The 15,128-nt window shown below is 37.9% G+C and overlaps 1 protein-coding gene and 1 pseudogene across 10 annotated transcripts in view; one reads left to right on the top strand and one right to left on the bottom strand.

Annotated features, from left to right (window-relative positions):
• The window catches only part of PHF14 (PHD finger protein 14), a 254,756-nt gene that overhangs the window by 85,004 nt on the left and 154,624 nt on the right, over positions 1-15,128 (top strand). For all 10 annotated transcript variants that reach the window (XR_011648807.1, XR_011648808.1, XR_011648809.1 and 7 more), the window contains exons 8-10: positions 9,262-9,408; positions 10,074-10,344; positions 10,645-10,751. Coding sequence is in view for 6 of the 10 variants with exons in the window: in XM_023588955.3 (XP_023444723.1) it covers positions 9,262-9,408; positions 10,074-10,344; positions 10,645-10,751 (525 nt within the window). In the remaining 4 variants the exon portion in view is untranslated. The remainder of the gene's footprint in view (positions 1-9,261; positions 9,409-10,073; positions 10,345-10,644; positions 10,752-15,128) is intronic.
• Positions 1,805-2,437, bottom strand: LOC139438957 (ubiquitin-conjugating enzyme E2 C pseudogene; annotated as a pseudogene).

Here is a 15,128-nt window from a genome sequence, read left to right as displayed (position 1 = left end):
GTCATGACCATCCCAAATCCTCAAGATTGAGGAATGAACAAAAAGCCTCTTTGAGACTTTGTTCACAGTGGCAGTTAGTGAGATCTGTCTGAGACATGCAGAAGTATAACCTCTGGAATTGCCTCCTGACTCATTTTGATATCTCTTGGCCATAAAAACTATTATGTACTTAATATTTCCCCCTTAGGTCAAGGTCTTTTTCCAAATGGATCGCTGGTTGGTGCTTAGTATTAATCCTTTGGTGCCAGGGAATAATATTCTTATTATCTTGTTTATTGTTATTCTCTTTCATGAGAGAAGGGATTTTTGTTTTTTCTTGTTTTTCACTGTATCTTCAATCATTAGAATATAAGTTGAAGGAGAGGTCCCTTCTATCATTCAACTGTCTTTTGATCAACTCTTTAGTATTTTAGGGTGTTTTTTTTTTGGGGGGGGGGTAAGATTTATTTGAGAAAAGAATCCTAGGGCAAAAATAGTTTTCAAACCATCATTTTGTGTTGTAGTGTTTTACATTTTAAAATTCCTATTTATCTTTGTTTTCTTTTGCTTTTTATCCAAAGACATTGCTTGAAGGTATGCTGTTGACACATTTTTCTTATACTGGAATTGCTGTTCTGTTTTACCTATGTCTCACCATCACTTCAGCTTGGACTAGTTGATAGATATTGATATGCTTTTCTGTAATAGCTAGTGATATTGAACACCTTTCATGGTCTTTTTGACCATTTGTATTTCTTCTTTGGAAAAATGTTCAAGTCTTGCCTATTTTTAATTAGATTGCTTGTCTTTTTATTGTTGAGTTATATGATCTCGTTATATAACATGGAGTTCAAACTCTTATCAGATATGTGGTTTCTGAAAATTTTCTCCCAATAAGTAGGCTGCCTTTGCATCTTCTAAACAAAGTCATTTGAAGCACTGAAGAGTTTAATTTTGAGGAGGCCCAGTTTACCTGTTTTTTCGTTCATTGCTCATGCTTTGGGTGTAAGGTTTAAAAAACCACCACCAACAACAAAACCTCAAAGATGTTTCCCTACATTTTATTTTAGGAGTTTTATGGTTCAAGCTTTTATATTTAGGCCCTTAATCTATTTTGAGTTAATTTTTGTGTAAGGTAGGTGTCTTTTTTTTTTTTAGCTATGGATATCCAGTTTTCCCAGTACCGTTTGTCAAATAGACTGTTCTGATCCAGCTATGTGGATTTGATAGCTTTGTCAAATAGGCTATCTTATAAATTACCACATTATGTCTTGTTGAAATAAGTAGGAAAACAAACGTTTATAATTTTTGATATAAAAGATTATTCTTTATTTTTATTGTCCCCAACACAGACGTGTATCTTTGCTTCATGTATTGTATCATGAGGGTTCTGTTGCAAAATAAAGAAACTTCTCTAGATATTTTATGTAAAAGGGGTTTAATAAAAATATTTAAGTGTTTACTAATGTAATTAGAATGGTTAGAGGAATTGACTCTAGGTTAGGTCTCCAAGAATGATTCCAAGATGTCAAGGGAGTATCCTTGGGAGTTGCTGATGCTTCTTATACTCTCTCAAAGGAGAGGACCAAAGCAACTTCTACATCTCTTGGTACACTAAAGCCATAGTCTGAAAACTGGGATGCTGCTCAGAAAAACCTTTGTTTCTACAACTATGTTTGCCAGAAACACAAGGAAGCAAATAGCTTTTCCCCTTCCAAATCACATGTAAATCCATCTAACTGACAGAAACCAATATGATTTTTTTTTTAAACCCAAAATGTATTTAATTAATATATTCATCACAGGGGCTCAACAGAGACTTAATTTAAAAAAAAAACGTAACAAAAATGACACCATCTATACAGAAGGAAAGGACAGACTGTCTCAGGAAAAAATAAAAAGACCACAAAGAAAGGCTGGACAGTCTGGGTAAGGGCTGTTGACTGGAGACTTGCTTTGAGTAGGTTTCTTGCAGGTACTTCTTAAAGGCTGTGTGATTTTTCCAGAGCTCAGCAGCATGTATGTTCAAAGGGCTATCGATGTTGGGTTCTCCCAGCAGGCTGTGGTTGGAGAAGAGGATGGCCTTGACGTCATACAAGGCAGACCACTTGTCCTTCAGGATGTCCAGGCAGATGTTACCCTGGGTGTCCACGTTAGGGTGGTAGCAGGGTGTCAGGAACTTCACTGTGGGCACATTGTAGGGGTAGCCACTAAGGAACTCCAGGGAGAGTTTGTACCTCAGGGCTTCATATACTGTGCCAGCTGCTCCTTGGATGGTTCCTACCCATTTGTAAAGGTTGTCTGATTCAGGGAAGGCTGAAATTCCCTTGTCACCAGACATCATGAGGGCCATCAACTCCTGCTGCAGCCTCTTGCCCATGGAGCCCCGGGCGGCACCCCTGCTAGGCTCGGACCCCTTACGGGCGGTGGCGAAGCTGGCAGCGGCTGGGTCGCGGTTTTGGGATCCTTACAGCACTGGCAGGAAGACCGAAGTTGGGAGAACACGACTGCAACTGCCCAATATGATTTTTAAACTTACAGAATCTTCAGAATAAGAAGGCATGCTTGAAAACGGGCAAAAATGGGAGAACCTACATATTGATCTGAAACTTAAATTACTTTTATTTCAAATTCTGACTTTCTGTTCTTCTCTAGAATAAAACAACAAACTGAAAGAAAAAAATCACTTGACGATAGATGTGAGGCTCTATTTCTGAATTCTTGATTCAGTTCCATTCGTTAATATGTCTATCTTTGTGCCAGTACTATGGTATTTTTACCATTATGGCTAAACAATATGCTTTAAAGTCAGCAAGTGAGAGTTGTCCAACTTTGTTCTTTTTAAAGACATTTTTGGCTATTCAGGGCCCCTAACCCTTCCAAATAAATGGATAACCGGCTTTCCCATTTCTTTAGAAAAGGCTGTTGTAGTTTTTGTTGGGATTGTGTTGGATCTGTAATTAACATACAGTGTTTCAATCCATGAACAACAGAATGTCCTTTCATTTATTTAGGCCATCTATGATTTCTTTTAACAGTGTTTAGTAGTTTTCTGAATACTGGTCTTTTATGTCCTTGGTTAAGTTTATTCCTAAATATTTGATTCTTTTTAGTTGCTATTATAAGTGGGATTTTTAAAATGACTTCCTTCTCAAATTGTTCATCAATAGTACATAGAAACATTACTGATTTTTGCATATTAATCTTGTATGCTGCACTTTGCTGAACTTGTCTGTTTAAGTACTTGTTTTTTGGAATTTTCTCAGTATAGGATAATATAATCAAGAAATAGCGAAAGTATTACTTTTCCTTTCCTATTTGAGTGCCTTTTATTTCTTTTTCTGTCCTAATTGCTCTAGTTAGAACTACTAGCACAGTATTGAATAATATTAGTGACAGTGGGCATTCTTGTCTTGTTCCCAATCTCAGTGGGAATGCTTTCAGCCTTTCACTGTTGAGTACAATGTTAGCTTTGGGTTATTCATATATGCACTATACCATGTTGAGAAAGTTTCTTTCTATTCTTATCTTTTGGAGTGTTTTTATCAAGAAAAGGTGCTGTATTTTGTCAAATGCCTTTTCTGCATTAATTGAGAGAATTGTGATTTTTCTTCAATTTATTAATGTGGTACATTAGTACTAGTTGATTTTCTTGTGTTGAACCATCCTTGCATACCTGGGATAAAACCTACTTGTTTTGTGGTGTATAATTTTCTTTGTCCTATATTCTATGTCTGTCTTTTTTGCCTTTTTGGTTATCCTTACTAATAATCTTCATTTCCACACTCTTTTCCAAGTCTCTCACTGTTGTGTTTTCCTTTCAGGCTGCAACTTTCCCTTTAGTTTCTCTTGTAAATCTCTCCTTTGGTAGCAGACTCCCTCATTTTTTGTCTCTGAAGATTATAAACTCAATCTTACTTTTGAATTACAGTTTTGCCATATAAAGAATTATTGGCTAGAAATTTTACTCCTGTAATACCTTAAATACAGCATACCACTGCCTTCTTACCTCCATGGTTTCTCTTGAGAAATTGGCATTTAGTTTTATTGAGCTTCCCTTGCATGTGCTTTTCTTTTGCTGATTTCAGAATTCTCTCTTTATCTCTGTGTAGCAGTTTGATATGGTTCATGAATTCCAAAAATAGATAATGGATTATGTTTGTAAACTGGTCTGTACCTGGACGTGATTAAATTATGATTAGGGCTTTGATTGGACCACATCAGTAGGGTGTTGAGTCCCTGCCCCTTGGTGGGTGGAGACTCACAGATAAAAGACAGGCAAAGGATAGAGTTGGAGTTTTGATGCTGCTGGTATCTGGGAAGTAAGCACACAGAGGAGCAGAGCAGCTGAGCCCAGAGAGAATCAAGCCCCAGAGAGAGAGACAGAGCTAGTCAACTAATAGGCTATAGCTGGCATTGTGGAGAGAGGCAAAGTCTAGAGAGCCTCATAGTCTACAGCTGACCTGTGGAGACAACAGATGAGGTGAGCCATGAGAGAAACAAGACCTGGAAAGAGAGGAACCCAGGAAGCTGAACCCTGCCATCTTGTTCCAACATGTGACAAAAGACTTTGGTGAAGGAAGTAACTTACACTTTATGGCCTGGTAACTGTAAGCTTTTACCCCAAATAAGTACCCTATCTAAAAACCAACCGATTTCTGGTTTTTTGCATCAATACCCTTTTGGCTAATACACTGTCATTTGACATTCGGAATAGTAATTGTCTCAGAATAGGTCTATTTGGATTTATTCTGTTTGGGCTGTAATTTCCTTGGATGTTGATATTTGTGTATTCATAATTTTTGGTTATCATTTCTTCAAATAATCTTTCTGTCCCTTTTCCATTCTCTTCTTGTGAGGTGCCAGTCATGCATATGTATGTGTTCCCATTGTCATTCTATTCCCAGAGACCCTGTCCCACTTTTTCCATTCTTTTTTCTTTCTGTTCCCTTGTCATTTTAAGTTCACATGCTCAGCCCTCCAATTCACTAATTCTGTCCTCAGCCAATTCACATCTGCTGTTATATGCTGCTCACCTCTTTAATTTATTTTATTTTATTTATTAATTTTTTTTATAGGTACTGAGGCTGAGAATTGAACCTGGGACCTTGTATGTGAGAAGCTGGTGCTTAAACCACTGAACCACATCAGCTCCCCTCTCACATAATTTTAATCTCATCCATTGTGTCTTCTATTCCCATATGGTCTGATAACTTTTCTTGGGAGACTCTCAAATTGTTTTTTATGTTCACCCAGTTTCTTCTAATATTCTTTAAACAATTTAGTCATACTTACCATCAACTCCCTGAATTTATTTAGTAGTTTTGTGTCAACTACATTGGTTAGTTGTCCTAAATTCTCTGTCTTGTCAGGATTTTTGATTCGTGGCTTTGACTGAGTGTTGTTTTCCTCTTTCGTAGTATGGCTTTAATTTTTTGCTGATATCTAGGTATTTTAAAATGCTGGTGAACTTATTCTGTCAGTCAATTTCTTTTTCTTACTGTTTTTTTTTTTTTTTTTTTTTCCCCATGCCTCTTCTTTGATTTTTGGTTCAACTTATAAATCTTTAAAATAGACAAGCTTAGGTTAACAGAACAGGTCCAGCAATCCACTATTAGGGTGTAGACCAGATCCAAGGGTTCTGGAACAAGAGAGCCTCCAAAAAGCTGTTTTCCTTCTTGCGGTTTCCCAGCCTGCCAACAGTTTGTGCTCTTCAGCAAATCTTTCCATGGAGGTGTCTCAACTCCTGTTTGTTTAACTAGCAAGGGCCGAGGTCCAAACAAGCTCTGCTGGCCAAACTCACTGAATAGAATCCACTGTCTTCCTATTGCCATACCCTTCCTCTTCCAAGAGAGGAAGACTTCTGTTCCCCTCTGAGCTGAAATGTGCCATGGGTTTTACTGAGGCTGTTCACCTTGAGCATGGGGTATGGATGCTGTGGGGCCAAGTAACTCATGGTTTTCACTTCAGCCTCTTTGTCCCTCTCCTTGGACAGTGCACTGCAGTCTCCTGGTCTGCAGATCCCCAAATCAGCTCCCTTGGACAGCTTTTTCCCTTCCTCCGTTTTGTTAAGAGAGTCAAACCCTGCTGACCTACTCTAATGCCATCTTCCAGGAAGTGAATGATGTATGTTTTATTTGTTCATGGTTTCTTGATGTTGTAGTATGTCTGCTAGGCTTTCGGCAGCAAAGAATGGAGTACTTGGCTACAGTGGCTTGAATGATAATTTAACAGTCTCATACAACAGGAGGTCTAAATCTAAGTGTTTCTGGACTTCTTTCTGTGGTTCAATGATGCAGACTCATTTTATCCTTCTGTCACACCCACATCAATATGCTTTTCTCTCCTCTCTTCTTCTCTTTTATTGTAATAGTTTGTTGTCTTCGTGGTCTCAGGATGGTTGAAACAGCTCTAAGCACTACATTTTTATATTATAGCATTGAAAGTGAGAAGGGAGGAAAAGGGTTCTTTTTTTTATTAGAAATGAAAATATTTTTCATTTATTCACTCTGGTAGACTTTTTGATCATCTTATTTTCCAAATTGGGATGATTTTGGCCACTGTTGGTAGTGAGACAGGCTGGGGCAGTGAAATCATTTTGTCGAAGAAAATGGACTTTGCAAAGAAGGAACATGTGGGAAGGAAGTAACTGGAGAGTTCAGCACCCAACAGTGTTTTTGCTTAGTTAGCTTAAGAAATTGGAAGTTTGTTTCCACTCATTTTATTTCTATTTGTACCTCAGTAAACTTAGACCAAATGAAATAATCTTTGTAAGCAGACGTTAAAAGAAAGAAAAGAAGAAATGGGTGTTGTGACTAAAGAAAGGAAAATATAATAATGTCACCTTTTGCCATTTTTCTCCCTTGCTTCAATGTAGAACTCACTTTCAAGGCATTCTCTTTGGCGCTGGTCTATTATCACATCTTTGCCTTTAATAGTGTCATCCCCACTTTTTCTGGCTTCTCTCCTTAGAATAAGACTTGCTTTTCTGTAGTCCTTCCATTCCAAATCTTTATTTCTCATAGCTTTATCCTCAGTCAGTGGGGTCTAGTTAATATTGTTCAATTTCTTTGTATTTCTTAGAGTTAAGCTCAGTAAATCAGAATATCATTTAGTCAGCTTATGAAGTTGTTTTTCATTTATGATACATTTTAAGTTAAAATATATCATCTGTTTCTGTCTAAACTCTAAACATTACTATGGCTTGAATATTTATTCAAGGGAAAAAAACAATCTACGTTGAAAAAATAATCCTTTAACCTGAAAGATACTGATTTTACCTTTTATTGTAATAGTTCCATGTTAGATATATATCCTAACGAGAATTTTAAGAACTGTTCCATATGTTTGGCTTCATCTTATTTTTCTACCTTGTTTTTTTTCTTATTTCTGTTTTTCACAATCACCTTTCCAAACACATAGAAACACACATACTCACAGACCACAGTCTTTGCTTAATTTAAAAAATTAAAAAATTCATAGGCTAGGTACATGTCAGTTCTTTTTTTTATAGAGCTTATTTTGAATTAACTGTGGGTTTTGTATATTGGTATCTCAATTGGGACGTTTGTCATAAGACCCTGTTTGTATCTGCATTATAAAACCTCAATTTAAAATAATGGATTTAGAATGGCCCAACTAAGTTTAAGAAAAATATTAAATAGAATAAATTCAGATAAATAATTCTTAGATATGTGCAAACTGAGTATTAGTACTTTCCTAGATAAGAATGATGTTGTATAAAATAAATAATAAACTTTAGCTGCAGAATAAATTAATATAGGTTCACTGTTTTTTTCTAACAGATGCATTTAAGAAATGAAAAAAGGAATTGGATACCTCCTAAGTGTTTTATAATTCTTGAATCATACATATTTTTGTGCCTGAAAGAAATTTTATGTCAGCTCTTAGGTGAAATAGTTAATATCTAATGCCTTTGTGAAGACTTATGTTAAAGGTTAATTTTGCTCTCCTGGATAAAGCCTTGCTTGATATTAAGTAGATTAGCATTTTTTAATTAAAGTTAAATATAGGCATATTATTTTTCACAAGGAGTAAAGAAACTGCTATATACTTTAAAATAAATTTGATAAGAAACATAATTTAAAATAGAAAAAAATGATTTAATATAAATTTAGATTTAGTTCACCTTGTTTCAGGCAGTCATCTTCTGCATACAATATATATAAGTATTTTATGAGTTGATAGACTACTTCAGCTATAAAAGTTAGGTTAAAGTGAACAAGTGCCAAATGAAAAATGGGGGAAAATATACCTTCACATGTGATATAAAATTGTACCTTTAGGCTAGTGCCATGACTGAGAGAACTATGTTCCTGTTTGATGTTTTAGAGTTATGGTAAAGAGTTGAAGGGAATAACTAGGAGGCTATATTGACAGGGCCTGGCTCTTTTAATCCATTGCTGGCTAGTTAGTATTGCCTTACTTATCTGATTGGCTAGTCCTATATTTTCTGGATATGTTGTCATTTTGTATGATATTTATGTGTGTATAAATAATTTTTAGTGTTAATTTCTACCTAAAATGACTAAAATCCTTTTTGTTTTAGAGAGTTTTTAAAAATGATGCAGAAGTATATGTTAACAATATAATAAATTTGGGAAGCGGATTTGGCTCAACTGATAGAGCAGGGGAGGTCCAAGGTTCAAACCCAGGGCCTCCTGACCCATGTCATGAGCTGGCCCATGTGCAGTGCTGATGTGTGCAAGGAGTGCTGTGCCATGCAGGGGTATCCCCCGCATAAGGGAGCCCCATGCGCAAGGAGTGTGCCCTATAAAGACAGCCGCCCCACACAAAAAAATGCAGCCTGCCCAGGAGTGGCGCCGCACACACAGAGAGCTGACTCAGCAAGATGACGCAACAAAAAGAGATACAGATTCCTGGTGCTACTGATAACAAATGGACACAGAGAGCAGATGAATGGAGGGGTGGGGGGGAGAGGGGAGAAGGGGAGAGAAATAAATTAAAAATAAAAAAAACAAAACAAAACACAATACATTACATTTGACTTCAATATTTGTAAATCCAGAATGGCTTTACAGAAATGTTGTTAATTTGAATTTGGTCATTTGAAATTGATAAATAAGGTGAAGTTTTTAAAGTGGCAGTGATTATTATTATGTATAAAACTTTATTTATTATAGAAATGACCAATATTGTAGGAGATTCTTCTAAAAGAAAATCTTATTATTTTGTGTTAGGTTAATTATGATCCTTTGGAGTAAAAATGTTTACTTTTTTCTCTCTTTTTTTTTGATATAGGATATAGCAGATCCATTTTTTGCTTATTGTAAGCAGCATGCAGATAGGTTAGACAGAAAATGGAAGAGAAAAAACTACTTGGCTCTGCAATCATATTGTAAAATGTCTTTGCAAGAGAGAGAGAAGCAACTATCACCAGAAGCACAGGTATACATTCAATTATTTACCAAAATTGTTGTTTTTTTTCCTACCATGGAAATAGGTTTCAGATCCCATGTGTATTTGCCAATGACACATGAAATGTAATTATGAAATTTAGGTACCCAGAAAATAAAATTATCACTACGGTAGATGGTGTGTGTAGCGTGTGGCTAAATACATTGCTCTTCATTTAGCCAAAAGAGCAACCATTTATAAAGCATATTTCTAAGTTCTAAAGTATAAAAATCTGACTTTAGAGAAAATTATCCCGTCAGTGCAATATGTTGATACATCTTTTTTCATTCTTTTTAAACGTTCACTCATACAAAGGATTTGATTAGTTTGCCTGTCATTTAAAATGTATTTCTGCTTAAATTAAGTAAATTTATGGAGACTTATGCAGTTATTGAGAAGAGATACTTCAGTTTAACCAAATTAATGTTTCACAACTCTGATGATCTCAATTAGGACAGTTGTTACTATGGGTAGACCTAACTTATTGTGAGCCAAGAATTATACCATATATTCTAAAGATTGTGAATAGATCTAATTAGCCTTAATTTCAGGAGATTCTGGTTTCCTTTATTTTCTCTAAAGATAGAAGGAAAATAATAAGAAGGTATATGTTCCATTTTAATATCTTTTAAAATTGATGTACATTTCTTTTGTAGGCAAGGATCAATGCTCGGCTTCAGCAATATCGTGCCAAAGCAGAGCTAGCTCGATCTACCAGGCCCCAGGCTTGGGTTCCAAGGGAAAAACTGCCCAGACCACTCACTAGTAGTGCTTCAGCCATTCGTAAACTGATGCGGAAAGCGGAATTAATGGGGATAAGTACAGATATCTTCCCAGTGGACAATTCAGATACTAGTTCTAGTGTGGATGGAAGGAGAAAGCATAAGCAACCAGCTCTCACTGCTGACTTTGTGAATTATTATTTTGGTCAGTATAGACACTGATACATGCATGTTTTTAATTAGAACAATTTGCTAATGAAAATATTTGATATGCTGCTAATTTTTGCAAATTTATTAACCATGCTACATATGTCAAGTAAAGATATATTCATTTTCCTGATGTCATAAAATGCTAGATTCATATATTTGTAAATAGACTTAAAAGTGTTTTAAACAGTGTTAATTTATCCATGTGGTCGTCTCGTATGCCAAGTTTCTTCCTTTGTTATTTACATATCAACTTTTACTTTCTACTTAAATAAAACTGGATATTTAATTTAAATAGAGAGAAATATGCGCATGATTCAAATTCAGGAAAATATGGCTGAACAGAAGAATATAAAGGATAAATTAGAGAATGAACAAGAAAAGCTTCATGTGGAATATAATAAGGTAAGTTGGCTACAAAACAAACAACATAATAAACCCTATTTGTGATTTCTTTTGTGGTTTTATGGCATTTCTGTTTGTTTCATTTGGAAATTTTTCTAGAGCTCTTAGACCCTCTGTACAAACTCCTCCCTGCTTATCTTCATTATCATCAGTAATTAATACTGAGCACTTTTCTGTGTCCCAGGCATAATTTTGAACACTTTACATGTATTAACTCATTTAATTTTCACCTTAACTTTTTTTTTTTTTTTTAATTAATTTTTTTTATTGACTTTGTAATAATGTTACATTAAAAATATATATGTGAGGTCTCATTCATCCCCACCCCCCCCACCCCCCCTCTCCCCCCCCAACAACACTCGTTTCCATCATCATGACACATCCATTGGATTTGGTAAGTACATCTTTGGGCACCTCTGCACCTTATAGACAATGGTCCACATCATGGCCCCCACTCTCCTCCATTCCATCCAGTGGGCCCTGTGAGGATTTACAATGTCCGGTGATTACCTCTGAGGCACCATCCAGGGCAGCTCCATGTCCCAAAGATGCCTCCACCTCTCGTCTCCTCCTGCCCTTCCCCCTACCCATCGTCCACCATGTCCACTTTTCCCAATTCCATGCCACCTCTTCTATGTGGACATTGGATTGGTTGTGTCCATTGCACCTCTATGTCAAGAGGAGGCTCAGATTCCACATGGATGCTGGATGCAGTCCTCCCATTTTCAGTTGTAATCACTCTAGGCTCCATGGTGTGGTGATTGTCCTTCTTCAACTCCATCTTAGCTGAGTGTGGTAAGTCCAATAAATCAGATTGTAGGTGCTGGAGTCTGTTGAGGCTCAGGACCTGGCTATCACATTGTCGGTCCAGAGATTCAAATCCCCTAAATATACCTTAAACCCCAACGTTAACAGCACCTCCGGCACATTAGCATGAAAGACTTATGAAGGGAGATCCCATCTGAGTCCAGATTCATCACACATAAACACCATTTCCAAAGAGGGGCCATCTGCCCTGATAGTTAACCCCATCGGCCATGACCATAACTCTTATGGGTCTCTTTAGCCTTCAAAGGAACCATTATCTGGGGGTTGTATCTGCTTTATCTGTCTCTCTGACTCTGCTCAGTTGTGTATGAGGGCAATCCTTCTGCCAGCCTCCAGACTCTTTTTTAGAAACTCGTAGCCATATAAACTCATTTCTCCTTTCCATTTCCCCCTTACTTTAGGTCAAACAGCATTTTAAAGTCATGGTATTTTATGTAGACATGGATATTCTGCTGATCCGCATTGAACCTTCCGTATAAGGTCCTTTTCCAGTTGCATCATCAGTTGGTATTTGATAGTGGTCCCTCGTTGCCAGGGAGGCTCATCCCCGGGTGTCATGTCCCACGCTGGAGGGAAGGCATTGCATTTACATGCTGAGTTTGGCTTCGAGACTGGCCACATTTGAGTAACATGAAGGCTGACAGGAGGAAATTCCCAGGCACAATGTTGCTCTAGGCCTTGTTCTTATTTTAGGTTTATCAGCTCACAAGCATAGTCATTAGCATCAGGGGCTCACCGTTGAACCCTCACTCCCTCCCGGTCCCCGCCGCTGTACCTGGGAGACTGTCGCTGCTCCCCTAGGGACCACGACAGAGCACCACTGGCCAGGAACCCAGTACCCCCCCTGCTGTGGTTTCCAATTGTTGCCACCATGAGTATATCCAATCATTACCATGCACCCTGGACATATGTTCTGTATAGCTCCCTGTCAGCCATATATCACCTGTCATTGGTATCCCATACCAGTATTCCTCCTTTGCCATTGTTGAAACACTCTGTGATCCAGAACTCCCCGAAATTTGAGGCCCAATATAATGTCATGGTCCCTTACTAGGGAATGGCATATAGCGATGGGTTTAAAGGATAGATAAAGAACTTGGATAAAGTTAAATAAAGAACTTAGATAAAGAATGTTGACTTGAAAAAATTTCCACATCCTATCCTTTTTTTTTTCCCCCCCCCCCTAATTATTCAGCATTTCTTCATAGGAGTCCTAGACCACAGCAATGCATATATACAATATACAGCACTCCCATACATCCATCACAAAACATTTTCCCTTCCACAGCGATACTCTTACACCCTATTCACATCATATTTACTTAAAGTGATGTACAGAGTCTGAGATATTAGCTTTCTAACAAGGTAATATCTGTGCTTACATTATGGTGCATACTTTAGGATACACAGTTCTTTACATTTTTAGTTATCCTATGTTTTACATTATGGTTTACATTATCAGTCTATCATCTCCTATATGTTATGGTGTAATATTACATGTTTTATATCCATCCTTGTGTACTCTCAAGAAACTCCTCTCTTGTCCCCCATTTACTTTGGTTCCACACATTTAGCGTCCATTTTCCCTTCCACCTTGGTGCCCACAGTGACAACCAACCTCCGTTTCCTGAGGAGCCACTTCCAGAGATAGATGGAATAGTGTTCAGGGCCTAACCTGCTCAACTGCCCCAATGCCCTGGGGGCCACCCTTTCTCTCGAGGGATAGAGTTCCCTCTATTTGGTGGCATCAGTCCTCCCCAGGATGTGGGTCTACCCCCACTCTCACTACTTGGGATTCTACCCCATGGTGTCACCCACTCTGGCAGAATGAGCATTTAGACATTCCCCAGGAGCCCGTCCTGCTTCAGACCCTCCCCTCCGAGCATTCTAAACAGGTAACCCTCTTTATTATATTTTGTTATGATTTTCTCGGCATTTTACTCTCCACCACCTCCTGTCCCTCTCCTGTGTTCGTATGCTACCCCTCCCTCCCCCCACTTTTGGGCACCGTTACCCAACCGTCCCTCCCCAGCCACCCTCAAACCCGTAAAGCCCCAACAAAAGGTAACCCCTTGCCCCCATTTTATCTCTTCTTTGTGTTCATACTTACCACCCTCTCGTCTTAAATTGCACCCCTGCAGACATCGGCTCATATCCTTCCTCCACCCTCCGATTTCCTGTAAGCCTATCGTTCAGTCTCTTGCTATCTAGGGCAGCTTGGTTATTTCATATCATTGAGGTCATGTAGTATTTGTCCTTCAATGTCTGGGTTGCTTCACTCAACATAAGGTTCTCAAGATTCATCCATGTTATCACATGTGTTTGTAGTGTGTTTGTTCTTACAGCCGAGTAGTATTCCATTGTGTGTATATACCACATTTTATTGATCCACTCATCTGTTGATGGGCATTTGGGTTGATTCCAACTTTTGGCAATAGTGAACAATGCTGCTATGAACATTGGTGTACATATATCGGTTTGTGTCCTTGTTTTCAGTTCTGCTGGGTATATACCCAGTAGTGGTATTGCTGGGTCATATGGCAAATCTATGGCTAGTTTTTTGAGAAACCGCCATACTGTCCTCCAGAATGGTTGGATCCTTCTGCATTCCCACCAGCAGTGGATGAGTGTTCCCCTTCCTTCACATCCTCTCCAGCACTTGTATTCTTCTGTTTTTTTCATAGCTGCCAATCTTATGGGTGTAAGATGGTATCTCATTGTAGTTTTGATTTGTATTTCCCTGATAGCTAGAGATTTGGAACATTTTTTCATGTGCTTTCTTGCCATTTGTATTTCTTCTTCGGAGAAGTGTCTGTTTAAGTCTTTTTCCCATTTTTTAAATGGGTTGTTTATCTTTTTATTTTCAAGATATAGGAGTTCTTTATATATGCAAGTTATAAGTTTCTTATCAGATATATGATTGCCAAATATTTTCTCCCACTGTGTGGGCTCCCTTTTTACTTTCTTGACAAACTCCTTTGAGGTGCAGAAGGCTTTAATTTTGAGGAAGTCCCATTTATCTATTAGTTCTTTTGCTGCTCGTGCTTTTTCACCTTAACTTTATAATTTAGGTGTGATTATTATTCTTAGAGGAGGAACTGTGTCCCAAGGATGTTGAGTAATTTTCCCAGGCTCTCTTTGGTAGTAAGTCTTATAGCAGGGGTTTGAGGCCAAGCTTTCTGACTCTAGACCTTTTTTTTTTTTTTTTTAAATAAATACACAGTACTATAGAGCTTTTTATTTTTGTAGAGTATTTAGAAACTTATTTATTTTTTTAAAGATTTATTTTTTATTTATTTCTCCCCTGGCCCCCCCCCCCATTGTCTGCTCTCTGTGTCCATTCACTGTGCGTTGTTCTGTGACCGCTTCTATCCTTATCAGCAGCACTGGGAATCTGCATTTCTTTTTGTTGCGTCATCTTGTGTCAGCTTTCAGTGTGTGCGGCGCCATTCTTGGGCAGGCTGTATTTTCTTTCGCGCTGCGTGGCTCTCCTTATGGGGCGCACTCCTTGTGTGTGGGGCTCCCTACACAGAGGACACCCCTGCGTGG

Source organism: Dasypus novemcinctus, chromosome 5 (assembly GCF_030445035.2).
Source record: "Dasypus novemcinctus isolate mDasNov1 chromosome 5, mDasNov1.1.hap2, whole genome shotgun sequence".
Classification (NCBI taxonomy): Eukaryota; Metazoa; Chordata; class Mammalia; order Cingulata; family Dasypodidae; genus Dasypus; species Dasypus novemcinctus.
Note: the sequence above shows the minus strand (reverse complement) of the source record. Positions and strands in the feature narration are given on the sequence as shown.